We start from the raw sequence: 27,653 nt of genomic DNA on the forward strand, positions 1-27,653 counted from the left end.
TCAGTTCCGCCTTCTTCCCTTGGTGCCAGGGGAAACAGAGCCGGGGCAGCGGGAGGCCCAGAAGTACACAATGTTTTATTGAAAAAAGTCAGGCTTCAGCTGGCTGGTTCCATTCAGCTCGGCTTGGTGGGAGTCCCTGCCCACAGTAGCCTGAGTCAGATCTTCCTGCAGGCCGGCTGGGCCAGACCCCTCCCTGGTCGCCCTTCCCCTCCTCTCTGATGGTGACATTCGAACAATAAATATGCAATAAATAGCGCTCCTGGGCCAGCTGCCTTCAAACCCCACATCAGCCCCCACCAGTCTTCTGAGTCAGGACAGGCGTCCTGGGGTGCTGGACAGGAAGTCCCCAAACCTCTCAGGGTCTTGCAGGACCTCGGATCCACCTCCATTGCCAGGTCTGGGCCCAGTCTCCAAGGAGACCTAGCAAAGCTGGGTCCAGGGCAGGGCTGGGCAAAGCAGGGCTGGCGGGCGGGTGCTGGGAGGGGGCTGTTTGTTACCCTGGACACCTCCACTCTAGGCCACAAGTCTGTATTGGGCTCAGGAGTAGATGGTGATGACTTCACGGCCACCACCACGGACCAACAGCACCCGTTCGAGGCCCTCAGTCAGCACCTCCAGGAACTCCATGTCTGTAGGGCATCGGGTCAAGGAGGCAGCACCCAGGGAAGCACCAAGGGGCACCCAGGGAAGTTTGGCCCGTCGGTCAGAGCTGGGTGCCCTGGCACCCCCTAGGGCACCCAGGGAGAGGGGCTCCTGGCCTGACCTCACACACTGTCCACCTCCCCACTGCCCGCCTCTTTACAAAGGGATACAGTTCTCATCGCCCTCGCTGTTCTTGGGTGGGCCGGGCATGTTCAGTAGGACCAGGCGGGCGTCATGGGAGCGTGTGACAATGACTTCATTGAGCTTCACAGCCGTGTGCATGCGCCGCACATTGGATTGGTCCCTGCAGATAATGCAGCTGATCATGGGTCCCGCCCCTGGCCCACCCACAGGGCTTGTCTGCCCCCATCCCACCTCCAACCCCAGACCCTAATGTGGCTGGGTCCATTTCTGCTGCACTCACGGCTTAATATGTACCAGCTCCCGGAAGTTGTCGGGGGCATGGCTGGGGTCCCAGGGCTCCGCTGCCATATATTTGTCCCGTGTCCATGTCATCTGGATCTTGTCAGTCCCAGCTGCAGACTCTTCCTCCTCGTCTGAGTACAGGCTCTCCAGCCGCAGGGCTGAGTGCCGGTCCTTGACCAGCTGGGCCTGAGGACAATCAGAGGAAGTCGCCTCGGTGCCATGGGAAAGGGTGGGCCTGGCTGGCCCAGCATGATCACCCAGCCTTAGGGAAATGGGTGGGGCTGGGGTGAATCATTCTGATGCTCCCACCTGATGGCGTCTCCCAAGGCCTGACCCTGCCCTGGACCGAGAAGGCCACTGACCTCTCGCTCCCGCTCAGTCTTGGTCAGCCTCATCTGCCGCAGCATCTGGGAGCGCTGCTCCATCATCAGTGTCCGCTCGTAGGTATATGCGGAGATGTCGCTGTTATGCTGGGGAGAGGGTGAGCCGTGAGGACCGCGCTACGTGGGGCAGGGTACCCACAGGGCTACGTCGGGCAGGTGGCTTACCATCTCCACCACTTCCACCTCTGCCTCGAGGCGCAGGTGGTACAGGAAGACAGCCAGATCCTTCTTCATCTGGATGCTGTTGTCATCCATCTGGGCCACCGTGAAGATGCGCATCCGGCACTTCCTCCAGACCTGCGGCAACAGAAGGTGGGGGTTCAATCACACCCCACCCCTCCAAGGGCCCAGCCCCTCACACCGGGGCCCAACCGCCTGGCCCACCTTGTGCTGGCGTAACAGGAAGGGCAAGAGCATGAGCATGCCACCATCGTGGACAATCCACCACACATCGATGTGGCCCTCCAGGTAGCGCTCGTGGTTGCTGGGGTAGAAGGCGATGTTCTTGGGCACGAGCAGGGCCAGATGGGCAGCCGTGGTGCAGCGCACGGTGTCTGGGGAGGAGGGGCACTACTGATCGTCAGCCTGTGACCCTCTGGCCTCTGTCCCCACTTGACCCCTGCCCCTGTCCTATGTGGTCGAGCCCAGGCCCTGACCCTCACGCACCAATAAAGGTCTTCCAGGCACGTGGGTCCTCACTCTGTCGCCAGCCGTAGGGCCAGCCCAGCACCACGGAGTTATGCCTCATGCCACCCAGGCCGCAAGACTGGATGAGGTGGGCCAGCCCCTCACGCACCTTGCTGGCCACCACCACCTGGCAGAAGCCCTTCACCTTCTCAATCTCCATCATGTTCTTGATTGTCTGTGGGGACCATAGCAGGGTCAGAAATCAAGGCCATCAGCGCCCCCTCTGCTGGGCTCCCCACCAAGGCCCCTAGGGTGCAGAGGGTGGGGGTGGGGGAGGAGACGGGGGCAAGCTGCCCACCCAGAGGCCATGTTTTCAAGATGGGACAGTTATAACCCCCTTGCTCCAGCTCTCAGCTGGCAGCAGTGCTGTCCACCTGGCTGGCCAGCACTGGTCCCCTCCCCCGTGCACCAGCTGCAGCCCGGACATCTCTAGTCCAGCTCAGTGTCCTCCCAACACCGCCCCCTTACAGCAGGCACCTGCTCAGCGGCCTGGGCCTCGCCATAGCTCTCCAAGAAGCTGCCCTGGATGACAGAACCAACAATGGTCAGGCCCTTGCCGGCCTTAAGCTGGGAGGCGAAAGTGAGGAGCCGTGGGTACTTCACATGAAGGTCCTCATCTAGCTTCAGCAGAACCAGCAGCTGAGGCCTGTGGTGGCCAAATGGAGAGGGAGCCTGAGACCAGGGCCAGAGGTTTCCAGGGAGCCCAGCTCCTTCCCCTCTTGGCTCACAGGCCCCTACAGGTAGCAGTGATCCAAGGGCCAAATAAGCAGGATGGTGCCCCTGGCAACTCAGGATAGGGAACACGGACTAGGGAGGGGGAGCCAGCACCTCTTGACTCTCCCACCCTCACAGTGCCCCCTGAGAACCCGGACTGGGCCCTGCCAGGCCGGGCGTGACTCACCGCCAGTTCTTGGTGTGAGGAGGTCCCTCCTCTAGCCGCAACAGTGCATAGCGGGCAGCACTCAGGGACAGGCCTCGGATCCCGTCGCCCCACTCCTTCTCAGCCCTGCAGAGGCCCCCACAAGCTGGTGAGCCCCTGGTCCCACCCAGGGGTTGTGTCCGTGTGCAGGTGAGATGAAGGGGCCAGGCCCGGGTCACAGTCCCCCAGCCCCAGCACCACGGTGGCTAACGAAGGATGGCTCAGCTCCCCGCAACCCAACAAAGAGTGGCCCAATGGTCCCGAGCAGGCGGCAGCCCTCACTCACCCTTGGTACTCAATGTACTTGTAGATCATGCCGGCAATAAGCATGGCGACCAGGGCATAGTACCAGGAGGAGACAAACATAAGAGCCAGGCAGAGGCTCATGCCCAGAAAGGACAGCGCCCTGGGCCAGAGAGTGGGAAAGGGCCAGAATCAGGGAGAGACCAATAGGGCCCCAGGCCCAGACCCCCAATCTCTCACCAATAGCAACTGCTGCCCAGAAAATTCAGACTCCATCCAGAATGGGGCTCCTGGCTTCCCCAATAGCTCTTGTGTCAGAGGACCTGGCTCAGGGGCCCAGCTGGCACTTACCAGTGATAGTACTTGAACCGAGGCCGCCAGTTGGGGGTCCTCAGGAGCGTCTGCACAGCACAGGCCAGGTTCACAAACAGGTAACACATCAGGAAGAACCTGCAGCACAGGGAGTGGCTGGTACAGAGCGGCCTCCTTGGCAGCCAGGTACCTGATGTCCCTGCCCTTCCAGGCTGGGCCTGGATGAGGAACCAGGACATGTCATGGCCTTGCCCTGCACGGGCTCAGGCAGGTCTCTCAGCCTCACCACGCCCAGTCCCACAGCCCGATGCAGATGGGACACTGCAGCAGTGTCCGCAGAACCAGGTCTTAGAGGATGGGCAAGTGTTCGCAGGCAGAGGAGGGGAGGGGGCTGCAGGCAGGGGGAACAGCTGTGGGAGAGGATGGTGTCAAGGAGGGCTCAGCGTCTGGAGACGGCTAGACAACAGTCAGGCCTCTGGCCTGGGTGACCAGTTGGATGAGGGGCTGTCATGAATGTGGGGAGAGTGGGTCGGGGAAGACAACAAGGGCCATTTTGAATCACTGAATTAGAGACACTTGAGGGACACTGCGGTGGGTGTGGGAGACTGGGACGGGGGAGGCCTACCGCATGAGCCCTCCAGGAATGAGAGCCGAGGGGCAGAGGGCTGAGTGGAGGGGACGCCAACCTCCACCCTCAGCTGGTACGAGAGGAAGGACAGACAAGAAGGCAGCAGGGCTTACGAAAGAGGGCGTGCCAGGGGGCAGGGACTCCGACGAGGTGTCCCGTTAGGGCTGCCAGGAGGAGCCACGTGATAAAGGCTGAGATACATCCTCTGGCTTGGGCAGTAAGGGGCCACCACCAGAGACGACTGTGGCGAGAACAGTTTCAGGTGTGCGCTGACGTGTGGGTGGAGCTGGGCAGTAATGGGCGGAGGTGTGCTGGGGGGAACAACAGAGCACTGACTCCAGCAGGCCTGGCTGGGGCTGGGGGGCGGCTACTTCGGGGGGAAGGGGGTCACTCTCAGTCTCAGGCTGAGTGGGGCAGTGAAGGCTGGCTCAGTCATAACTGAACAAGCAAAAGGAGCACCGGCAGTGGAGCAAGATGTGTGAGGAGAGGTGGAGTGGGCCCCAACCCTGGCAGAGGTGAACACAGCAAGGACACGAGCCCTGCCGCCAGGACCCCTGGAAATTGCCGCGTGCTCACCACCTCCTGCAGGGCACTGGCAGATTCAGATGCCCAGCATTCCAGAACTTCAAAAGCAAACAACTTTGAAAACAGATGGATGGGGTAGTGGTGGCCTCATCAAGGTGCTAGAGACCAGTGCTTGCCCTGACGCTGCTCTGGGGGTCTCCCACAGAGGCACATGGGACCTACTGGTCTCTTTAAAATTTCTGAGTAAGTGCCAGGCTCGCTCCAGAAGGCAGAAGTGGCTGAGCTCTGCCAGGCAAACATCCCCCCATACAGCCTGACACGTCTCCCTACTGCGCCCTCAACACCAGACAGGGTCACAGAGCTGTTGGGCGGGGCCCCCGGCTGAGGGGTGTTGAGAGTGCAAGGAGCCTTTCCCAAGACCATCCCCCAGCCCTGCCCTGGCCCCCAGCTCACATGGATAGAATGGGGGCCACCATGTCAAGGGAGGCGATGAGGATGCCCAGCTCAGCGATGAGTGCCGTCAGGAGGAGTGCCCATGTTGGTTCGCCATTTGCCTTGCCATGGCCAAAAACCTGCAAGCACCAGGGTCAGAAGTGAAGAAGTTGGTTCCATTGCCCCCATTCCACACCTAAGGCCACAAGTCACAGCCTGGCCTCCATCATGAAGTCCCTCTGGGGCTCAGGTCACACCCATGCCTATCCTGATAGGTACAAGTTCCTCTGCCCTCCACTTCCTCAGGTCTCTCTGCTGTGGATGAGCCACAGAGAGGCCTTGAGGATTCTGGGCCCAAGCAGCTCTACCAACAGCAGGGCAGGGCCAGGGCCAGGGCCAGGGCAGCTCTCAGCAACTCTCCATGGACAGCTGCATGGCCCTGGCCCCCAGCAGGATAAAACGCACCCATACTTACCTCCTACCTCTCTCCCCCCGCCAGTGTGAGGGGCCAGGAGCACCCAGGCGGTGGGGGAGTGCAGAAGGCTCACCCGGAGGAAGGGGATGATGTTGTCCTTGGCGATGGCCTGCAACAGGCGTGGTGCCCCAGTGAGGCTCTGTAGGCCGGCGCCGCAGGTTGAGAAGAAGGAACCGATGACGATGACCCAGGGCGAAGGCCAGGCTAACGTGCCCACCACCAGGTTCCTGCTGACGCCATCGCCGTACCTGCAGGGGCCGGGCTCAGGCCATGCTCCATGCAAGGAGCCCCCCAAACCCTGGGTGGGGTCGCCCAGAGTGAGGGTTGGCAGGGGTCAGGAAGGATGGCAATGGTGGACAGAGCTCTGGCCCCTCAGCAGAGGCCAGGCCACCAGCCCCTATCCTTTCCCCTCAGCCCAGCCCCGATCTGGTGTCACCCTCCTCTCAGAAGCAAAAGTTCTGCTGGGGCCTGACCCACCACTGGCAACCAGCAGCCTGAGGACATGTGTGGAACCACGTGTGCAAGGGGGGCCTGTGTCAGGGCAGCAAAAGTTGAGCCCAGTGCCACGGGGAGGGGCCCAGATCACTCACTTGTCCCGGAGGACCACACCCTCGATGCAGGCGCCAAAGAGAACCACGCTGCTGAAGTCTGTGGCTGCGTCAAGGAAAGCTCGGCCTCCGCTGCCACTGCCGTCCCCGTGCATCCCCGCACAGCGCCCAAGGGTCCCTCGCCCAAGCCTTAGCTGGCAGACTCAGCTGGGACACCTGCAGCTGCAGGTTTCATGTTGTGTACACACCCCTTGAGTGTGCGCGCGTGTGTGTGAGGGGTGAGGAACACATGCACGCATAGGGAGTGTGTCTGCGCGCGCCAGCTGGTGACTTATACACAGGCAAGTGCCTCCTGTCCCCCTTCCCCACCCACCCCAGGCCTGGGAAAGGATACACACAAGGGAGGTTGTAACAATGGCCAGAATGGTCCCCACTGGGATGGACTTCTGAGCATCTCGGAGGTCCCCGGAGCGGTTTGAGCCAGCCATAATGCCTCCAAAAACAAGGAAACTCCCTCAGGGGCTCCCCCGGAGTGGGGGCAGGGCAGGGTGGGTGGGCAAGAGGGCTCACCCGTTACGGAGGGGAAGAAGATGCCGACCAGCACGGTGAAGGACGTGGCGATGTCGGCCACCACGTACAGGGGCAGGCTCTCCTTCAGGCCAAGGGCGTCTGTGGAGGGCAGCCCGTGCTTCTCCACGACCTCACCCTTCTCCAGGTAGGCGCTCCACAGGTTTTCTGTGGGGGCAGCAGCATCACCACTGCAGCCCCACCTACTTCCCAGGGAAGTTTGGGGCAGCCCAGCCAGAGGCTGCAGATGTAAGAGGTTCTCGGGGTTCAGGGGGGTGACTTCAGCCGAATGGCTATGGTGTCAGCCACCGGGCTGCTCTGGCCACAGAGAAGGAGCTGTCTGCTAGAAGTCTGAAAGGCGAAGGTGGCTGAGCCACCATCACCTGACACTGCCTGCCTCCTAGACAGAGGCCCTTTATGGCTCCTGTGAGAACAATCACAGGCAGGGTCAGGGGCTGGTGGCTGGGGAGAAATGGGCTGCCAGAACTTTCTCGGGGTTGTTGCAGGCCTGGGACACTGGCCAAACAGGCTCCGTTCACCCGAAACCCAGCTGCCAGGAGCCAGGCTGAGAGGACATGGCTGAGCTGGGAAGGCAGCCAGAACTGCCTCCCATTCCTGAGCTGGCCACACAAGGACGGCTCTGTGCTAATCCGTCCTTCCGTGCTCATTCCCTACCTCCTGCTCAGTGTGGGGGGCAGGAGCAGGACAGGAGGGAGGACGCACCCTGGAGCACGCCAGCAGCTGCACCAGGGATGCCAGGGATCTCAGTCACATTGTTGAGCAGAAAGTAGGGGTCGCAGGAGTCTGCGGTGAGGTTGGGGCTGTGGCAGAAGAGGCTCCAGAGCCGAGTGGCCACGGTCTCGTTGTCCACCAAGGCCGTCTTGGCACAGACATCAAACTGGTCCCGGGACAGGGTCCTATTGCCCAGCATACATACTCTGTGGGGGGGGTGGGGGGGACAGAAGCATCAGCACCTGCTCAGCCGGAGACCCCAACCTGCTCCCACCCTGTAGCCTCTACAACTCAAGGCATCAAAGGCCATCCACGTGGGAAGGATGTCAGTGCAATGCCTGGATGTATTCCCAGGTTACTTACGGAAACACGGGAGGGTCAAAAATAGACTTGATGCCCCCAGCATAGATGGAGAGGATGGAGATGATCACGCAGGCCAGGAAGAGTGAGGCAAATTTGTTCACATACTTGACACCAACAAACACCACCAGGGTCATGAAGGTCAGAAAAATGGTCCCATACACCCGCATGTTGTTCAAAGTGGCACTCGACATGTCATGAGTGCCTGTTGGGTAAAAAATGGCGGCTGGTGGGGCAATGTAGGTCTGAAACAAGAAGACAGATAGAGGAGGTTCAATCTTCCTATGTGGAGAGTCAAGCCCTACATTTTGGTTTTCTTTTTAAGAGTATCTAGAGGGGAGTTCCCTGGCGGTCCAGTGGTTAGGACTCAGCGCTTTCACTGCCATGGCCCAGGTTCAATCCCTGGTTGGGGAACTAAGGCCCTATAAGCTGCACGGCCAAAAAAAAACAAAAACAAAAAAGAGTATTCAGAAAAAGCCAGTCACAAAAGAGCATATATCGTATGAGTCCATTTATATGACAAGTCCAGAATAGGTAAACCTGATTAAATCTTTATCTATCTATCTATCTATCTGGCTGCGCCGGGTCTTAGGTGCAGCATGTGGGATCTTTGTTGCTGCATGCGGGATCTTCATTGCGGCATGCAGGATCTTTTAGTTGCAGCATGCGGGATCTAGTTCCTGACCGGGGATCGAACCCGGGCCCCCTGCATGGGGAGCACGGAGTCTTAACCACTAGACCACCAGGGAAGTCCCTGATTATATCTTATTGAAGACAGAAAGAAGATTAATGGGTGCCTAGGGCTGGGGGGAATGGAGAGTGATCACTAATGACCATGGGGTTTCTTCTTGGGGTGATGAAAATGTTCGAAAATTGACTGTGGTGATAGTTGCACAACTTTATGAATATACTAAAAACCATCCAATTGTATACTTTAAATGGGTAGTGAATTGTACAGTATGTGAATTATCTCTTAATAAAGCCATTATTGGCTTCCCTGGTGGCGCAGTGGTTAAGAATCCGCCTGCCAATGCAGGGGACACGGGTTTGAGCCCTGGTCCGGGAAGATCCCACATGCCGTGGAGCAACTAAGCCCGTGCACCACAACTACTGAGCCTGCACTCTAGAGTCCATGAGCCACAACTACTGAAGCCTGCACACCTAGAGCCCATGCCCCGCAACAAGAGAAGCCACCACAATGAGCAGCCCACACACCGCTACAAAGAGTAGCCCCCGCTCTCAGCAACTAGAGAAAACCGGCGTGCAGCAGCGAAGACCCAATGCAGCCAAAAATTAAATAAATGAATAAATAAATAAATTTATAAAAAGAAAAAGAAAAACAAACAACAAAACCCCCAGAATATCCAGGAACAGTCTCCACGCAACAGACAGGGGACCTGGAGGTGGGAATAGACAGGCAGTTCCTCTATGCCCAGGGGTGGGCACTTTTTACCCTGTGCTCCCCACTGCTCCTCCCCCTCTTCTCCCACCACAAGGGCAGTTCAGTGGGAAGCGGGAAACTGAGTCAGAGCACACATGAGGCCCACAGAGGGGGCACTGACCTCCAAACAGGGTCAGGGTCCTGTGGCTGTTCACCCTGATTTAGCGATGAGGATAAGATGGATCTGAAGGGCTTTATTAGCACAGAGCCCTGGGGGAGACAGAGCTGGCCAGAGCCCACATGAGCCTGGGAGGCAGGCTCTGCATCACCACCAAGATCTGTCACTGAGTTAAATGCAGTAGTTCACAGACCACCTGCCATGGTTGAAATGTTGCCCGAGTGGATGGAACATCCAGGGTCAAGGTGAAGACAGCCAGGCCCCTTCCTTGCCTGGCCCAAACTGGGAAAGGGCTGAAGGGGAGACTGGCTTGAACAAAGATCTTTCTCCCTCGAAGAGGCCTCCCTCATTATAAGCCCTAGACCCTGACCAGAGGTGAAGGGAGCATGAGCCGCCTGGGCCTATGGGAAATGGACTGTTTGGACAAGACCAGAGTTGGCCAGGGCTTAGCTGGACTCACCAGCAGGATCTCAATGGCCCCCAGGATGTACATAGCCGCTGCAAATGTTGTTCCCAGGTAGAAGCACAGGCCAACAGCCCCTCCAAATTCTGGTCCCAGCGAGCGGGAGATCATGAAATAGGAGCCCCCAGCTACAACAGAAAAAGCATACATAGGTCAAGGCTGGTTCTTCTTCAAGGGGGCCACTCCCATGACAACCCTTCACAACCATCCAGAGGGACAGGGACTGCTTTTCCCATTTACGAACGAGCAGAAGGGTTAGAAGACTTGCCCAAGGCGGCATGGTTAATAAGTGGCCAGGCTGCGGTTGGACCTGATTTCCATTTGACTCCAACACCCAGCACGGGCCAGCGACATGAATACTCTGCTGGGGCAGCTCTAGGTCCGCAGCAAAGCCTAAGCGGCCTACTGTCCCCCAACTGCCTGCAGTTAGGTCAGTCCCCGCAGCCTCCCCTGGTTGGGTGTGTCCTATCTCAGCACGCCTCACCCCTCCTAAGGGCTATTGTCTGTTAGTCTGACCCTCCAGACCAGGGCAGGAACTGTCTAGCTTTTTGCCCCTAGGGCCGGCCACTGGGTGAGTGTCCACGGCTGACCCTCCTGCCCTGAATCTGTGCTTCCATCAGAGTCTAACACCCCTGGCAAGACTGAGTCAACACTGGACCCCAGGGCCAGTGAGGGTGCAGGGGACAAGAACAATCCCATGCTGCTGGTTGAATCTGCTCCTGATGAAACTTCTCTGGTGAAAAATCTGGGAACAGGGATCAAGAAGCTTTAAAAAGGCTAATCCCTTTCATGCTGTAATCCCACCTCTAGGACCCTCTCCTAAGGAAACTGCCAGGGGCGTGAACAAAGATCAGTGTGCAAGGCTGTTTATGACAATAATGTTTACAATAGTGAAAAAGTAGAACCCAAGAGTAGGAGAATAATCACATAAATTAGGTAATGTCAATCCTGTTTTAAAAAAACAAATGAACTGTTTCCAGCACTTGAGAAACACACAGACACACACACACACACAGTTTGGGGAAAACAATACATCTCAATACTTTATAAGACCCTAAGACCATGTATTAAAAGGCTAACAGTTATGACCTTAGGATGGTGGGATTATGGGTACTTTTCATTTTCTTTTCTACATTTTTTGCACTTTCAAACCCTCTATGGTAAACATATATTGCCTTTTTTCCCCTATTACTTTTATACTAATGCTAATAAAGCTGTTATTTGAAAAAAATAGAAAAGGATTCAAACACAGAAGCCAACCCGAATAGCCAAATAGCCAAAGTGGAACAGTTCGAGCAAAACAATAAATAATGATGGTACTAAGATTATGAGCCAAAGAATAAAATAAATATCCAGGAGTCCACAGTGATAAAAATACATGGTTGAGTAAGTAAATAAACGGAGTCTCTGAAAACCAAGTCCAATCTCATCATCCCAGCTGAAAACCCTCTGCATTGTCTATCCTGTAATCCACAGGGTGGCCCAGACTCCTTGGCTTGGGCCACCAGGTATGCCCCGTCACCTTTCTTTATCAGCCCCAGCCCCCGCTTTTTAAAAAATTACTTTTATCCAAAAAAAAAAAAAAAAAAAAGCCCAAACAAACAAAACACAAAACAACAGCAATCTCAAACTCTGTCAAGCAAGGATGCTCCTAAGTGGTGGCACTGTCATGGAGTCAAGGACTAAGATCCCACCTGGGGGGCAATGAGTGTTCCCGGGCATGTCAAGGTGGATTCTGGGCCCATCCCCCCCTCGGGCCTGAGTGGTGCTCACCCACCTGGAACCACGCCGTTGGTGGCAATGGCGCTCATGGAGATGGCCGTCAGCAAGGTCTGTGGAAAGGAGGGCCTAGGTGAGCAGCTCAGCTGGGTGGGCTCTGGGGGGTGGCCGTGGCCCTGCCCCAGCTGGGATACTCACACAGCAGCAGCAAATGAGCACAATGAGGAGGGCCTGCAGCACACCGGCTGTGCCCACCATCCAGGTCAGCCGCAGGAATAGGATAACCCCGAAGATATTCTGCAGGCAGGGCAGGTACACCCCCATGAGGGTGCCCATGCTGGGTGCCTATGGAGGAGGACGGGAAGGGGGAGACAGAGCATCAGAGGGGCCCAGATGCTCCATGGAAGGCCAGCCCCTAGTCACTTGACAGTCCCCCGCCCCCAGGGTGTTCTACCAGAGAACAGGTTGCAGAGGGATATTCCAAGTGGAGTCCTGGGGAGTGCAGGGGGTAAGGTGAGAGGATGTCTGTGTTGACTTTCATACATGAAGAAACAGTTTGGGACTGGGAAGGTATAAAACCTGATTCTTTTCGAAACCCCACGTGTGAGCTTTTGAGCCTCACCTCTCCCTCATGGTACTGCCCCCTTCCCTTCCTCTCTTCTTTTATACTTCTGGAAAGTGAGGTCTGTGTCAGATCTCCACCTTCCCACCCAGCATGCCCCATGTCACCCAAGCCAGAGTCTAAGAAGTTGTTCCTGACCCTCCCTCTCTCCAACCCCCCAGTTCAGTCCAGTGGACACTGAGTCCTGCCCAGTCTGCCTCTCAAGCTGCCCTGAGATCAGCCTTCCTTGCCTCAGCCTTAGTCCCTTGAACCTGGGGCACTACATCTGGGGCACCTGGATGGTGCCTTCTTGTGCCTGTCAACCTCTCCACACTCCAGCCCGCTCTGCTGCCAGAGCAGGTCTCTGAAAACCAAGTCCAATCTCATCATCCCTACTAAAACCCCTCTGCGTTGTCTATACTGTAATGCATAGTGTGGGCCAGGCTCCTTGGCTTGGGCTACCAGGCCTGCCCCATCATCTCTGTCAGCCTCAGTCCCTGAAAACATCAGTCCCTCAGAGCTTCTGAACCAGGGCATGTGCTGGGCTCTGCCTGGGAGGGTTACCCCTGCCTCACTGCCTGGCAAATTCCTCTTCAGTTAAACCTTCAGGAGACTTAACTGTTTCCTCTTCCAGGAAGTTCCCCCAGGTTGCCTTAGCTGGAGTTGGTACTTCCTCTTGCATCCCCTCAGCATCTGATATACCCTTCCCTCATAGTGGTCATGGTAACTGTTCACTCGAATGACCATACTGGGTAGACTTGGCTTGTTCACTGTTCTATCATCAGCAGGCCCTGCTGGTACTCAAAAGGTGCTCCTGAGCCCAGTGAACGATGCCTTAGAAGGCCTCTGGGATAACCGGTTGGGAAAATCCTGCATAGAGAATAGAGACTCAGGCTGGAGGGCAGGTAGGGAAGGTCTAACGGGCATATCCAGGCAGGATTTCTCAGCTACCTAAGGGTAGAGTAGGGGCCAAACAAGAGGCCAGGGCAGACGCTGAAGCACAGAATTAGGCCTGGTGCCTTCCTTTTTTTTTTTTTTTTTTTTAATATTTATTTATTTGGCTGCGCTGGGTCTTAGTTGCGGCATGTGGGCTCTTAATTGCGGGATGCAGGATCTAGTCCCCTGGCCAGGGATCGAACCCTGGCCCCCTGCATTGGGAGCGCAGAGTCTTAACCACTAGACCACCAGGGGAGTCCCATGGGCTGGTGCCTTCTTGAAGAACTGAGCCTCACATGAGAGCAGCCCAGAGTAGTGGGGCCCTGAGAGCTTCCACCAGAACCCCAGCAAAGCCTGCTGCCCTGGAGCTGGTGTGGGAGGAAGAACTCTGGCCACAGGAACTCTTCTCAAGGGTCCAGGCCTGGGGCAGGATCTGTGTTCAGCCTTAAGGACCACAGAAGGGCCTAGAAGGGCCCGAGTAAAAACAAATGGTCCCTCAAACTGTCCTGAACAGTGTAGGTGACGGATACACCTCATCTGGGCTCTGTCTGAGCCCTTCTCAGAGGCCCTGGACCACCCGCTGGATAGTAGCAGCTCCCAGCCCCCCATTTGAGGCTGAGTCACTCTGGGAAAAGGGGAGTGTGGGAAAGGGCAGGGCCGGAAATGCTTTCTGCATCTCCAAATAACCTCTGGCAGCCTCAGAAGGTCACCAGGCCACAGGCAGAGCGGCTGCCACGGAGAGGCTGCCTTGGGTCTTGGTGTGGTCTGGTTGGAGGACCGCCCTTCCGGCTTTAAGCTTTCCTCTTCTGAGGCCCCTGCTCAGACCTGCCTGGGTGAGGGCCACAGCTCAGCGGCCCCAGCTCCCTAGCTTCCTACTGACTCTTTGTGGACTTGACCAGGCTCCTGCTTTCTCCATGAAAAAGCCACTGGCGCTGGGACACTCAGCCATCCTCTCACGTCTTTAACCCTAGGGCCAGGTGAGCTGGCAGGTAAGCTGAGGCTGGACCCCAGCATCCTCACAAGCTCCTCATAAGGCCAAGGGACCATGGCCCTTCACCAACTCAGAATTTCTTCTGACACCTTGCTGAGATGTACACTAGCCTTTCTTAGGGACCTTTTTACTCCCAGCCACCAGCTTCCTGGGCTTGGTCTGAAGGGACAGGGAGGAGGCTTTTACCCAAGGATCCCACCACCCACTGCAGGGCTAAACACAGACAGCCACAGATAGTCAGGGTTCTCTGCTATCTGCAGTTCAGAAAATATCAGCAAAATCACAACCAGCAGGATAGGGTGGGGGTCATGTCTGTGTGACCTCAAGATCTCAGCTGCCCTCTCTCAAGCGTGGGCTAGTTTGCCTCCCAGAAGTGAGGGGTGCATATCAGCCTCTCGCCTTGGCCCACCTCAGTAAGGTCCAAATCTCATGGGCAGGTCTGAGGTTGGGGATCTGCCTTATTTCAACCAAGAGCTCCTCCTGCCTGTGCTGACCTCCAGCAAGAACACTACAGCTAGTGCCAGACTCAAGCTCCTTCCAAATCACAGCTTCTTCCCAAACCTCAGGGAGTCAGTAGACACGGAGGGAACGTTCTTTGCCTCCAAACTGAAAACGTAGGGGGGAAAAATACCCAGCATTCAGTTAAACTGAGCCCTGTCACACAGGGGAGCTGAGCAAAGAGGTGCAAAGTCATCCCGAAGAGAGGACGGCTGGAGGGCCAGAGGCCTGGATAGCGACTAGGGATGGGACCAGGAGAGGGATAGGGAAGCCCCAAGAGGCATGCTCCTATCACCCCCAACCCTGGCGCTCAAGGAACCCAGGGGCTGTCGGAGGGGTCTGCCAGTGGAGCCAACACAGTGAGAAGCAGAAGGGTTTAGTCAACTGCTCTAGGTCACATAGCCCAGAGGGACAACCAGGTTCCTGGATCCAAAGGTAATATCCTTATCCATCCTGATGGGATGCCAGTGATCTGGCATTCTACATAGTCACATACCTCACAGTAAGCCCACAAGTCTCCCAGCATTATGCATTGACCTTGTTTAGCTTAGTCACCTTAGGCAAGTTACTTAATACCCCAACACTCAAGCTTCCTCATCTGTAAAATGGGGATGATAATAGCACCTGTCTCACAGCTCTGTTGCGAAGATGACACACAAGAACCCAAGCCCACTGCTTAGAATGATGCCTCACACACAGAGAGGCCTAAGTAATGTCACGTTCCACTGTTATTTTTGAGGGCCTCCCTGGTCCTATGCCCTGACGGCCACCTCCTTGGCCCACCCCTTGAAGCCTCCTTGAGCCCAAAGCACTCAGTGCCCATCCTCCATGCTCACCAAACCTGGCACCTACTTCCCCCAGGATTCTCATAACTATGTGGGGAAACTGCCAACTCCATGGCGTTGAATCTGTCTTCCTAGGAGTGGCCTCTCTGCTGCCCCTGACCAGCTCACCTTGGCTGCTCTTCGGCGGGTGCCCTCTCCACTCTCAGCCTCCTCATGCTCCTTGGCGCCCTGTGTGAGGTTGGTGTAGCTGACGAGCTTGCCCAGAAGAGATGATACCTTTGGGCGGATGTCCAGCTCTTCCTGTAAACAGAGCCACAGGGCAATCTGGCAACTGGCACCAGGCTACCTGTGTGTAGCCAGCAGCCTGGCCTCTGGCCCCTTGCCAAGCCCTGAGGCAGGCCTGGGCTCTTGCCTGGGGAAGCCCAAGCCAGCCCACTGGGCAGGTGTGGGTGCCACACCCCAGCACTCACTTCTCTCTGTCCCACCTTGGCTACAATCACTACCAGCCCATTTGCAAAACTACCTGCCTTGGGGGGAAAGGGCAGGACAGGGCACGGCTGGCAGACAGGCGAATGGCAGGCTTCAGTCTGCCTGTTCGGCCTGGCCACCTCCCAGCTGTGAGTAGGCCTCTGGGACTCATATCTGCCCTCAACAAAAAAGCCACCCTAGTCACCCCAGGGAACCAAGGAAGTCAAAAGAGGTGTGGGACAAGTGAAGTCTCTCTTATCTGCCCAAACCCTGATTGTTCTGGATGGCCTTCTCCACCAGGCCTCACACCCCGTGAGTAACCCCCCTCAATCCCCAAGGTGGGATCCTGGACCCCTAGCCCATCTGCAGGTGGGGCCAGGTCAAGAGGCCTCCCAGGGCTCCAGCTCCCACGCAGCACCTAGCACAGCTTCCCCAGCACTGTGCCTCCGCCTGCCTGTGGCCCACATTTAGTCTTTCCCTGTCTATCAGCTCCCTTCTGACCCTATACACAAGGAGAAACTGGTTTGGAGTAAGAAGTGAAGATGCAGGTCTTTGCAGGTATATGGAGATTGAAGAGCCTATGAGACTTCCATGGGGCAGCTGAATGTGTGGGTCAGAATTTAGGGGCCTAAACCATGACTTCAATCCAGATACAACTTCTGAGCTTGAGTCTGAAAATGAAAAAATTCAAGTTCAAAGGCACAAAATTGGGAATGTTTCCAAAGAGACGTCCACTGAGGCTGCAGATATGGCTAGAGGGGGCAGATCTGGTGAGAAGGACCAGGGCTCAGTAAACTTGATGGGGACAGCGTTGGAGGAGTCAACCAGGAAGGCCAGGGAAGAGTTCACAGGAGAGGGAAGAATCATGGACTATGAGAAGTCCTAGAAGTGAAGGGGACAAAGGAAATCCTGAGGTAAGAAATACTGAGAGGTGGTGACCTTGCTGAGGGGCTGCATGGAAGTCAAAGGTGAACGCCCCTGGAGGTGGTAATGGGGTACAGTGGCCTCTGGGAAAGCAGTTTCAGTTCAAAGGGCCGAGGGAACCACAGCCTGGCTGCCAAGGGAGCGAGACAGACAAGGGGAGACTGGAGGAGAAGCCGAGACATAAGGAGGCACAACATCCAGCCTATCTGCTTAGCTAAAGCTTGGGTCCTGACAGGTCCCTGCCCGCCCACCTCCTTGCCACACCTGTGGCCCAGAATGGCTCCTCAGCTACCTCAAACAGTGCCAGGTTCCTGTCATGGTAGTCACTTCCTCTGGAAGCTTCCATGGGACAAAGAAAAGGGCTGCTCTCTTTGTGGTTGCCATGTCCTGTGGAGAGAGAGGAACAGAATCCCAGTCAGGGGCTGCCTACTGAACCCCCAGCATGCACTCCTCCCCAGCAGGCGTGCCGTCACCTCTGTGGAGCACTCTGTGGGCCAGTGTTACCATGCTGGGCCTGTTTCCCCATCATACCCTGCCAGCCTCCTTGAAAGGGCCAGAATTGGCAGTGGCCAATGATCAAAACCCAGCACGCAGGGCTTCCCTGGTGGCGCAGTGGTTAAGAATCCGCCTGCCAACGCAGGGGACACGGGTTCAAGCCCTGGTCCGGGAAGATCCCACAGGCCGCGGAGCAACTAGGCCCGTGTGCCACAGCTACTGAGCCTGCGCTCTAGAGCCCGTGCGCCACAACTACTGAGCCTGCGTGCCACAACTACTGAAGCCCGGGTGCCTAGAGCCTGTGCTTCGCAACAAGAGAAGCTACTGCAATGAGAAGACCGCGCACCGCAGCGAAGAGTAGCCCCTGCCCGCCTCAACTAGAGAAAAACCCACGCGCGGCAATGAAGACCCAACTCAGCCAAAAATAAAATAAATTAAAAAAAGAAAAAAAAAAAAAAAACAGCATGTACACTCATCTAGCAGAGGGCACAGGTGTGAAGGGCCCAGACAGCACGTGTTAACACCAAGGGGCAGAGTCAGCTGCAGGAGGGCGTGGCCCAGTCATGGCCCACCTTCAGACCACCCCTGAGACACACACTCCCACTTTCCAGCCCTTCGGGAATATCCAGTGTGCCGGGTGCCCAGGGCTCGGTGTCTTCAGGGCTCCCCCCAGGTGCTGCCCTCCAGACAGATGAAGCCACACAGGGCTCCTTCTGCCGCCATGGCCAGCCAGCCACCTCCTAGCCACCCCACCGTGCACTGCGCAGCGGTGTCCTTGAGGGCCACCTGAGGCATGCCGGGAGGAGAGGCAAGCAGCAGACTGGCCAGAGAGCGGAAGTGGGTGCTTGAAGCTGTCTAGGGTCATCTGGGAAAGCCCTACAGAAGCCTGACCAGGTGGGTGTGGGACTAAGCAGGACTGTGGGCAGGACCCTCTTGTTGACCTACCTCCCTGTCCCCAGATCGTGGCTGCTTGCTCCAGACTAGGCATGTGGCCAATCCCAGCGTCCACCTACCCCCCAGGCTGGTGAGGCAGTGCCTCAGCACCAAGAAAACCTCACAGAAAGGAGCCAGATGCACCTTTTTTTTATACGCCTGCCTCAACTCTCAAAGCTCGCCTGCATTTTCTGGCCACCGGCATTCACACTCTTCCCTGTTTTCCAAACTTTGTCCACTGTGAGTCTCAGTGGGTGACATTCCCAACTTTTCATCAAGCAGGCAGAAGACACCAAGTACTCCTTTTCCAGTTGCTAACAGTAAAACCCGCTTCAGACAGTCTGACAGCTGCAGTGGCAGTGGCTGGAGGCTTCACAGCAAATGGAAAGATGACATCTTGGTTCAAAGAAGCCACACTGGTGTTGGATGGCAATGACTGTGGCAGCAGTGCTGGCCTGGTGTCCAGTGATGGAGGCGGCAACAGAAGCGTCTTCACTGACCCAGTCTAGTGGGGTATTCCAGCCATGCCTGGTTTTGTGAGAGCTACCTGCCAACCTTTTCTGGTTAAATAGCCCACAATCCATTTCTCTTGTTTGCAGCTAAGAATACTGAACGATGATACATCCTCCTCGATCTGATACATCCTCTTGCCATCAGTATGAGACTTAACTTGCCTTCTCAGAGCCAACAATCACTCAGCAGGTGCTGCACTGTGGATTCTTTACTGTCCAAAGAGACTGACAGGGAAAGCATGCTGATGACAATTTCTGGGGCAAAATCAGCTGTTCCTTCCCACAGTATGTAAAAGTGGTACATCGCCTCATCTAGGAACCTGGACTAGCTAAGTAAGCCAAGCAGCTCAGTCCCAGAAGCTACATGTCTGTATGTAGGCCAATGCCAACGGCACAGTGGACAAAGGTAGTGGGAGTTCAGGCCAACCTACAGAACCATGTTAAAGCCTCATGGGGGGACTTTCCTGGTGGCGCAGTGGTTAAGAATCTGCCTGTCAGTGCAGGGGACATGGGTTAGAGCCCTGGTCCAGGAAGATTCCACATGCCATGGAGCAACTAAGCCAGTGTGCCACAACTACTGAGCCTGCGTGCCACAACTACTGAAACCCACGTGCCTAGAGCCCATGCTCCGCAACAAGAGAAGCCACCGCAATGAGAAGCCCACGCACTGCAACAAAGAGTAGCCCCCATTCACCACAACTAGAGAAAGCCCACGCGCAGCAACGAAGACCCAACGCAGCCAAAAATAAATAAATAATTTTAAAAAAAAAAAAAAGCCTCGTGGGGTCACGTAGCTCCTCAGACACCCTGTGACATTTGCTGTGCCCTTGATGCTTGTTCAGGATCAGGATAAGGAGCCACAACAAAAATCTGAAAACCCAGTAACACTGCCCATTACACTGACAGCCCTTCAGTGAGAAGCCTCTGAAAAGCACTCTTGGATTTTTGTGACAAAAAAATATCTCTCCTGAATAAGTCAGAGGCTTCATTTTGTCAAAAAAAGGCAACTATAAGAGCTCATCTTATTCCCCTTTCTACCTTGGCTGCCAGGAACCTCTAAGCTAAATTTATTTTTTAGATGCAGTCACCATCTACCTCGTCTCAGAGTCCTTGCCTCTTTCCTCTGCATGGTTTTGATCTGACAGTAACAGTCCCTTGGGGAGGCATTTCTGTTGCATATCTCTTCTGATCCTTTTGTGGAAGTAGGTTGAAAGTAAAGTATAAATTATTCTAAACTCCTGCACTGCAGCCTGCCCCACCATTGTTACCTCATCTCTCTGAGGACTGCACTAGTATCCAGAAAACACAGAGCTGAGCACACAGCAGTTCCCCCAAAATGCCTGTGGATGGTCCTCTAAGACCCAGCTGATCCTTGTCCCTCAGCCATGAGTCCAGGGCAGCTCAGAGCCCTTGCAAGGGTTACCTCTAGTCCTCACAGCAACACTCCAGTAGATATCATTTACCCCCTTTTAGTAACAAGGAATGTAAAGCTCAGAGAGATTCAGAGGCAAGGTCACTCAGTGAGAGGGCCAAACTTGGGTCCCAGGATCCACCAGAGCCACGTGGGAGCTGAGTTGTAGGTTCTACTCCTATTTTGGACCTCCACCCATCCCAGGAGGCACCCCAGGGTGCAGTACAAGCCTTTAACTAGAGAAGAGTGTCTGGGGTTTGCAATTTGGCCAGGGTGCGCATACCCAAGGCTCTTGGTGCTCAGTGGCCAGCAGACTAGCTTGGATTCCCGAACCTCCCACTGTGTGACCCAGGGCAACCTGCCTACCCTCTCTGTGTTGCCTTGGCTTCCTTTTCTATGAAGTAGAGCTAGTAACACGTACTCTTCCAACTGCCCAGATGCATCAGAAAAGGGACAATCTGGTGCCAGACACCCAGCAGGGATTCCGTGGAGTTCCCCAAAACCTCATTTAAAGACAGCTCCCATGGGATTGTGGGAACTGGGTGGGTGGGGGGGTTGGTGTCTCAGCAGTGCCTGGATACCTGTACTGCCCTCAGCTATTCCAAAAATTCCAGGGCAGGTCTGGGCATGCCTGCCAGGCCAAAGCCGCTCAGATACCACCTGAGACCCCTGGCGAACCACAGCATGAAGGCTGGGCCTGGGCGCTGCCTGTGAGGGACACATATATGCGTGTTCCTGCCGGCAGCTGTGAGTGTACCAGCTGCAAGCAGGGACCCAGGTGACACTCCTGATCCCTCTGCTCACAGGTATCTGCCAGGGGTACCCCTCTAGAGCCTCTTCACCCCCTGCCCACAGGCCACGGTGAGCTGGATGAATAGGCCCATCTAGGCCTTTGGAGCAGAGGTATGGGCCTTGAGAGATTCAGACACCAAGCTGGGGGGTCCCCCACCGAGAAGGATCATAACCACTCACCAGGGTGCAGAGTGTCCCCCATACGGCAGACGCAGTCAAGATCTGGCTGAAAGGGAGGAAGAGGAGGAAGAAGCGGGATAGTGGGAGGAGCTGGCCCAGCCTGGAGGGACCTGGCAGGACTCAGCCAATGTGGCTCCAGCTCCCTATAGTCACCCTGTGAGAGGCCAAGGCGGGGCCAGAGGCAGGGCTCCACTCTGCCTACCCACCGGTCCAGGCTGGTCTTAGGGATGCAGCCCAGCCCAGCCCAGCCTCTGCGGAGAGCGAGCCTCCAAGGGCTAACAGAGGAGCAGGGGTGGATGCTGGCTCCTGCTCTGGCCACTGGAACAAGGCTAGGGGCAGGTGCCGGCACGGGGCAGGGGATGAGCTGTGCGTACCCACACAGCTGTCAAGCCTGTTAAATGACCACGATGTCCAGCAGCCTATGCCACTGTCCTGTGCCATCTCCTCACACAGCAGTCGGCTGACACACATATAGCCTTCACCCACGTCAGGCATGGATCACCTCAGTCATGTCACCATCACAGAGTCAGATCAAGATCACATCACCTGATACATGCCAACACACATGTTCCCTGCATACCTCCATCATGGTCAGTCACAGACTAAGCATTTGTCATCAGTCACATCACCATCCTCATCATCGATAACCCTGCAGGAAATGGTGGCCCACAAGAAGTGCTATCCTGACCCCATCTTCACTCTGCGGTACCCCACAGCTATACACTTGCACAAGCACAATTACACATGCATATGCTGCTACATATACAGACACATGTTCTCGGCAGTGTTCACACTCCAAGAGTGGGCCCTGCAAGGACAGCCCCCTGGGGGGCTCCTGGGGGAGGAGATGGTGAAAGGGTCAAGGGCAGGCACCTAGGAGGGGAGGAGGGGTTTACCTTCAGGCCCAGTTTAACATCTAGGTTAAGAGTTAGGGCTCTGGAGTCTCCAACCCTCGATTTGAATCCCCTAGAGCAAGTTACATAAAGGCTCCATGCCTCAATTCACTTCTTCCTAAGCATGAGTAACATGACCTATCTCATGGGGGAAATTAGGAGGATTAAACGAGTTAATTCACTTCAAGTGCCTAGACAAGCCTGGTCCCGTGTGAGTGCTCCACAGATGCCCACTGTACCTACAGATGTAAGCTGGGATCCACGCAAGTGCACTCACAGGCAGTTACCCACAGACCCCCTCAGGCAGGCACAGCCTTCTTTCCAGGGCCCGGGAGTGCTGGGAGGGAAGAGGAGAGGGGAGGAGAGAGAGGGTAGTCTTAGGGAAAGAGATGCTGCCGCACAAAAGTGTAGGCAAGACGGGAAGAGGTTAGGGGTGGTTCACAGGAGGTAGGAGGTGAAGGGTCTGGGGTCCGGGCTGCGGTCGTTGCTCCCAGCCGGGAAGGGCCAGAGATGGAGGCTCAGCGCTCTCCGCGCCCCGGGCGGCCCGGCTGGCCCGGCAGGCCTGGCCACGTCTGCAGCCCCCGCCCGCGGCCCGCAAGGGAGGAGCTGGGGCGGGGAGGGAGGCCCGACCGCAACCGCGGGCGCCGGGGGCCCAGGAAAATTGAGTCTGCGCGCGCGGAGTTAAGGGACTGCCGGTGGCGACTCAGCCTAAGAAAAGTTGGGCCCGCATCGACGTGTGCGCGCACCGGCCGGCGTCGGTGTGAGAGCGGGCCCAGCGTGGCCAGCTTCCCTGCCCCCGCCCCCGCCAAGGACCCCTCCGGGCGCGTCCTCACCCTCCGAGTTCTCCCGATCGGCGCGCTCCCCGTAGTCCACCCAACTGAGACCCTCGAGGTTGTCATAGTCGCCGCGCCGCGGCCCGTCCACCGGCACCACGGTGAAGTGAGGCATCCTGCGCGCTCGGCCCCGCCGCGCCCGCCGCCCCTGCCGCCCGCCTGACTGTCCCTGCCGCCCTGGGCCGGCGCGCCCCGCCCGCTCACATTCCTCCCCGCTGCGCTCACTTCCTCCGCCCGCCCCGCGGGCCGCCCCTCGGGGGCGGGGAGCAGGAGGGGCTCGGACCGGCTCCTCCCTGAGGTGGGGGCGCCCAGGCGGAGTGAAGACCCCGGGGCGGGAGTACTACTCCACGCGCTGGGTAGGCCCGATTCCTGTGTGACCTCGGGTGGTGAGCCGCCCTCTCTGAGCCTTAGTTGCGGTACTTGTAAAATGGGGAAATGCGCTTCCACCTCTTGGGGCTGCTTGAGGGCCGTGAGATGGGGTACGGGGTGCATTGGCCCTGCGCTTTGTGCCTAGTGAGCGCTCAGTGACATTTCTGTGATTCAGGGATGGGGAAGGATAGGGAGGAGCGCAAAGGTCATTCCAGTCCTGCCCAGGGCCTCCCACCATTCCTGAGTACCCCCTCCCCATTTTCATCATCTCTCTCTTCCACCTCTCTCCTCCGAAACCTTGGAAACGGAAACCCAGGAAAGTCCCCTCCCTTCCCCCACCCTCCATGTCTCCCTGTTGGAGGCTGCTGGGGATTCCTGACCCTTCAGTAGAGGCTGCTTCCTCCTCGGTAGGAAGGACACCCATCCCCCTCGCCCAGCCCCGTTTGCCTCTTTGGACACTGCATTGGATTCTTTAGCCAAGTTCTTTCATCTCAGTTTTATCTTTTACTGTCTCACCTCTTAGGGATTCCTTTACCCAAGCCATTTACTTCTTTGCTTTTAAATTTTCTTTCACTTTCTACTCCACTGCTTCAGATAAGTTATCCAGTTGGCTTTACTTTAACATCTTTATCTTTCTAGGCCATTCTTTTAGCTATTTGTTTCTCTATCAGAAAAGCCCAGAGGCCACTTCACACCTCTGTCTCCATTTTTTTTTCTCCTTTTTATGACTCAGAGGGCTTTAGAATATCAGAATTAGTGGTATCTTTTCAACCTACCTCAGACTCTGCGCCCTCTGACCTCCAGCTCTGGGGCAGAATAAGGGATCAGAGTCGCTGGGCCCTGCAGGAAGACCTCGGAGCTGACCCCTATTCTGGCCCCTACGCCATAGTCATCCTGGCCAGGGTCTGTTGCTTTGGCACCTTCACCTGCCCACAGTAGCAGCCTTGCAATGGACTCCCTGCTCCTGGTAGAGCCACCTCTTCTGAAGAGAAAGCCCAAGCTCTTCTCTTGGTCCACAAGGCCCTGCTCCCTCTGGCCCCTTCAACCTCTCCAGCTGCATCTCTCCCTATCCTCCTCCCCAGCCTCAGCCTTTCTGGCTGAGCATCAGGGAAGACCAGATGCTCAGATGCTTTGGCTTCTTTCACTTCCCCAAACTCAAGGAGTTTCTGTGCCGCACTTGCACCTGGCAGAATGCCTTTCTACCCTCTGCCCCCACCCTCATTTACCAAACTCCTCTGTATGGAGGAGGCCTCAGCTCGGAGTACCACTTCTTCCCCAGAAGACTTCTCTGAAACACACCCCACCTCCCCACTACCCCGCTTCACCCTCCCCTGGATTGTGTTCCCCTGGAGCACTTTCCCTTCATAGGACCCACTGCAGGGAGAAACGTGTTGGTGGATATCTTTAATGTTTTTCATGCCCACTAGACTGTGGATTTCACATTGGCAGGACCATTTTGGTCTCATTACCTTGGTATCTTCAGTCCTGGTCCCAACACATTTTTTGACTAAAGAATGAACAAGTGCCCCCTCCTTGGTCTTCCCTGATGCTCTGCAAAGGTTCCCCATAGTTCTTACCTGGCGTCTCTCCTCAGGGGTGGGGTCAGGTGCTGCGTGGAAGATAGGTCACTAAAGCACAACTGAAACCTTAGGCTCTGGGGGACTCTGTAGCTAGGATACAACTTCCCCCATACTACTGACTGGTCAAATAGCCTGCACCATCAGGGTACTCATGGGCAATAATAACAGGCAAAAACTAACAGACATTTAGAAGAACAGACATTTCAAAAGAAAACATCTATCAGGAAAATGATTAGAATACATGGATCAAAAATTCAAAATTAGCCTAATAAACATATTACAAAAGATAAGGGAGAATATTAGCAATATGAAACATGAAAATATAAAAAAGAACAAGCAGAAATATAAGGTAGAGAAAAATATGATTATTCCAGTGATCTATGGCTTCATAACAAATTACCCCAAAACAGTGGCTTAAAGCAACAATCAACAAAAATATTTATTTGCTCACAAATCAGTAAGCTGAGGAAGCTCATCTCTATTCCACATGGCATCAGTTAGGACTGGTGGATTCACTTCCAAGATGATTCATGGGAATTCCCTTGCGGTTCAGTGGTTAGGACTCCTGCTTCCACTGCCAGGGGCCCGGGCTCAGTTCCTGGTCCGGGAACTAAGATCGCACAAGCTGCGGGGCGTGACCAAAAAAAAAAAAAGATGATTCACTTACATTACCAGCAAATTGTTATTGGCTGTAGGCTAAGAGCTCAGTGGGGCTGTGGACCAGGGCACTGGGTCCTCTGCGTGTGGACCTCTCCCTGGGCTGCTTGGCTTCCTTGTAGTATAGTGGCTACAGTCCATTAGTAAGCATCCCAAGAAGCAGAACAGTTCTCTGGGCCTACGCCTGGAAATGGGCACAGCATCACTTTTGCCATACTTCACTGGTCAAGCAGTTACAAAGCCCAGATTCAAGGGGTGGGCAGACATGGAGCCCATCTTTGGATGGGAGAAGCACATGGGACCATATATTAAAATTACCACAATAATTGAAATAACACAATAGGCGATCTAATAGCATAAAGTTATAATCAAGAATGAATCAATAAATTGGAAAGACCAAGTTAAGGAATTCTCCCAAAAGAAGAAAGAAAAAATAAAGAAAGAGAAAACAGAAAAGAGATATGGGAGGATAGAAAAACAAGTTCTAATATCTGCACAGTAGGAATTCCAGAAAAAGAGTAAAATAAAAATGGAGAAAAAGTACAACATGAATGAACCTTGACAACGTTATGCTAACTGTAGGAAGCCAGATACAAAGGTCACCTATTATATGATTCCATTTGTAAGAAATATCCAGGATAGGGAAATCCATAGAGACAGAAAGCAGATTGGTGGTTAGGGGGAAAGAGAAGGATGGCGAGCAACTGCTTAATGGGTAAAGGGTCTCCATTTAGGGTGATTGAAATATTTTGGAACTAGATAGAAGTGGTGGTTGTTCAACATTGTGAATGTACTAAATGCCACTGAATTATTCACTTTAAAATGGTTAATTTTATGGTATGTGAATTTCACTTCAATAAAAATAAATTGCTAGAACTATAGGGAGAAACTGATACATACACCATCACAGTGGAAGATTTCACCACAACTGTCATGCTTACAAATAGGTCAAAAAAAACACACAAAAAACCCAGCAAGATATAAAAGATTTTAATAACACAATTAATGACGGTGACCTAATGGACATGTATATAGTTCTACATACAATTGGAAAATTCCTTATTTTGGTCAAGTAAACTTGGAACATTTACAAAAATTGATTATTGGTTGTGAGGAATACCTCAACAGAACTTCTGCTTCCAATGATGATTGTGTAACAGCGGCCAAATATTCACACACCATAATTATGTACAGTATATAGTTCACAAAATGAACACACCAGGTAACCAGCACCCAGATCAAGACAGAGCACTTTACCAACAATCCTGAGGCCCTTCCTCATGCCCCCTGCCAGTCATTACCTCCCCTGAGGATACCCTTAAACAGACTTTAACATCATAGATCAGTTTTGCCTGTTTTTGTACTTTATAGAAATGGAATAATATGATAGGTATTATTTTATATCTTGCTTCTTTCACTCAAGATTATTTTGTAAGATTCTCGCAACTTGTGGTGTGTGACTGTAATTTGTTCTTTTTCATTGCTGTGTACTCTTCCATGGAGTTAATATAGCACCGTTGATTTCTCTATTGTTAGGTTATTTTCAATTTGAAATTATTAAAAATAGCTCTTCTCTAAATATATTTGTTCATGTCTTTCAGTGCACATGTGTGCAGGCATTTCTGTTGGGTCTTTATTTTTAAATTTTATTTATTATTTATTTATTTATGCAGGCTATGCCAGATCATCGCTGCAGCATGCAGGCTCTTAGCTGCGGCATGCAAACTCAGTTGTGGCATGCATGCAGGATCTAGTTCCCCAACCAGGGATTGAACCTGGGCCCCCTGCATTGGGAGCGCAGAGTCTTACCCACTGAACCACTAGGGAAGTCCCTCTGCTGGGTCTTTAGGGAAAAAAAAAAGTTAAATCCTTGGGTATATGTGTCTTTAACTTTAGTAAATAATGTCAAACTCTTTTTCAATGTAGTTTTTATCAGTTTACACTGCCACCAGCAGGGTATGAGAGAATACCTGCTGCTCCACACCCTTACAAACGCTTGGTATTGTTCATCTGTTGAATTTTAGTTATCCTTTTCTGTGAGTTTTATTTTGTGTGTCCTTAGTGACTAGTAAGGTTGACTACCTTTTCATTTTCTTTTTTTAGTATTTATTTATTTATTTGGCCACGCTGGGTCTTTTTTTCTTTTTTTCAACATCTTTTTTTGAATTTTTGAAT

At 54.5% G+C, this 27,653-nt stretch overlaps 1 protein-coding gene across 4 annotated transcripts; it reads right to left on the bottom strand.

Annotated features, from left to right (window-relative positions):
* Positions 1–61: 61 nt before the first annotated feature.
* SLC12A4 (solute carrier family 12 member 4) lies at positions 62–23,036 on the bottom strand. Of its 4 annotated transcripts, XM_036832628.1 has the most exons (25): positions 22,873–23,036; positions 21,147–21,192; positions 17,116–17,210; positions 15,600–15,731; positions 11,819–11,965; positions 11,679–11,733; positions 9,899–10,029; positions 7,883–8,124; positions 7,511–7,725; positions 6,791–6,955; positions 6,615–6,713; positions 6,263–6,320; positions 5,746–5,920; positions 5,219–5,337; positions 3,652–3,750; positions 3,344–3,463; positions 3,040–3,144; positions 2,616–2,784; positions 2,118–2,313; positions 1,836–2,005; positions 1,617–1,748; positions 1,431–1,538; positions 1,067–1,254; positions 813–946; positions 62–629 (listed from the first exon to the last, which is right to left on the bottom strand). In XM_036832628.1, exons 1-25 carry the CDS (start codon positions 22,936–22,938, stop codon positions 538–540), a joined length of 3,258 nt encoding a protein of 1,085 aa, XP_036688523.1. In that variant the 5' UTR covers positions 22,939–23,036; the 3' UTR covers positions 62–537. The 4 variants fall into 4 exon arrangements, 3 of the variants coding, with proteins under 3 accessions (XP_036688523.1, XP_036688524.1, XP_036688522.1); XR_005017374.1 differs by lacking the exon at positions 21,147–21,192 and having other exon boundaries at positions 1,836–2,021; XM_036832629.1 differs by lacking the exon at positions 21,147–21,192 and having other exon boundaries at positions 1,836–2,021; positions 2,248–2,313.
* Positions 23,037–27,653: the final 4,617 nt, after the last annotated feature.

This window comes from Balaenoptera musculus, chromosome 19 (genome assembly GCF_009873245.2).
Source record: "Balaenoptera musculus isolate JJ_BM4_2016_0621 chromosome 19, mBalMus1.pri.v3, whole genome shotgun sequence".
NCBI lineage: Eukaryota > Metazoa > Chordata > Mammalia > Artiodactyla > Balaenopteridae > Balaenoptera > Balaenoptera musculus.

What these genes read in the sequence shown, in the direction of transcription:
- SLC12A4 (XM_036832627.1), bottom strand. Translation starts at nt 22,987, where the DNA reads ATGCCTCACTTCACCGTGGTGCCGGTGGACGGGCCGCGGCGCGGCGAC. An exon ending in TTTGACCCTCCCGTGTTTCC is followed by an intron (nt 7,726 to 7,882) that starts GTAAGTAACCTG and finishes CCCCCCCCACAG; the next exon opens with AGTATGTATGCTGGGCAATA. An exon ending in AAGTACATTGAGTACCAAGG is followed by an intron (nt 3,145 to 3,343) that starts GTGAGTGAGGGC and finishes GGGCCTCTGCAG; the next exon opens with GGCTGAGAAGGAGTGGGGCG.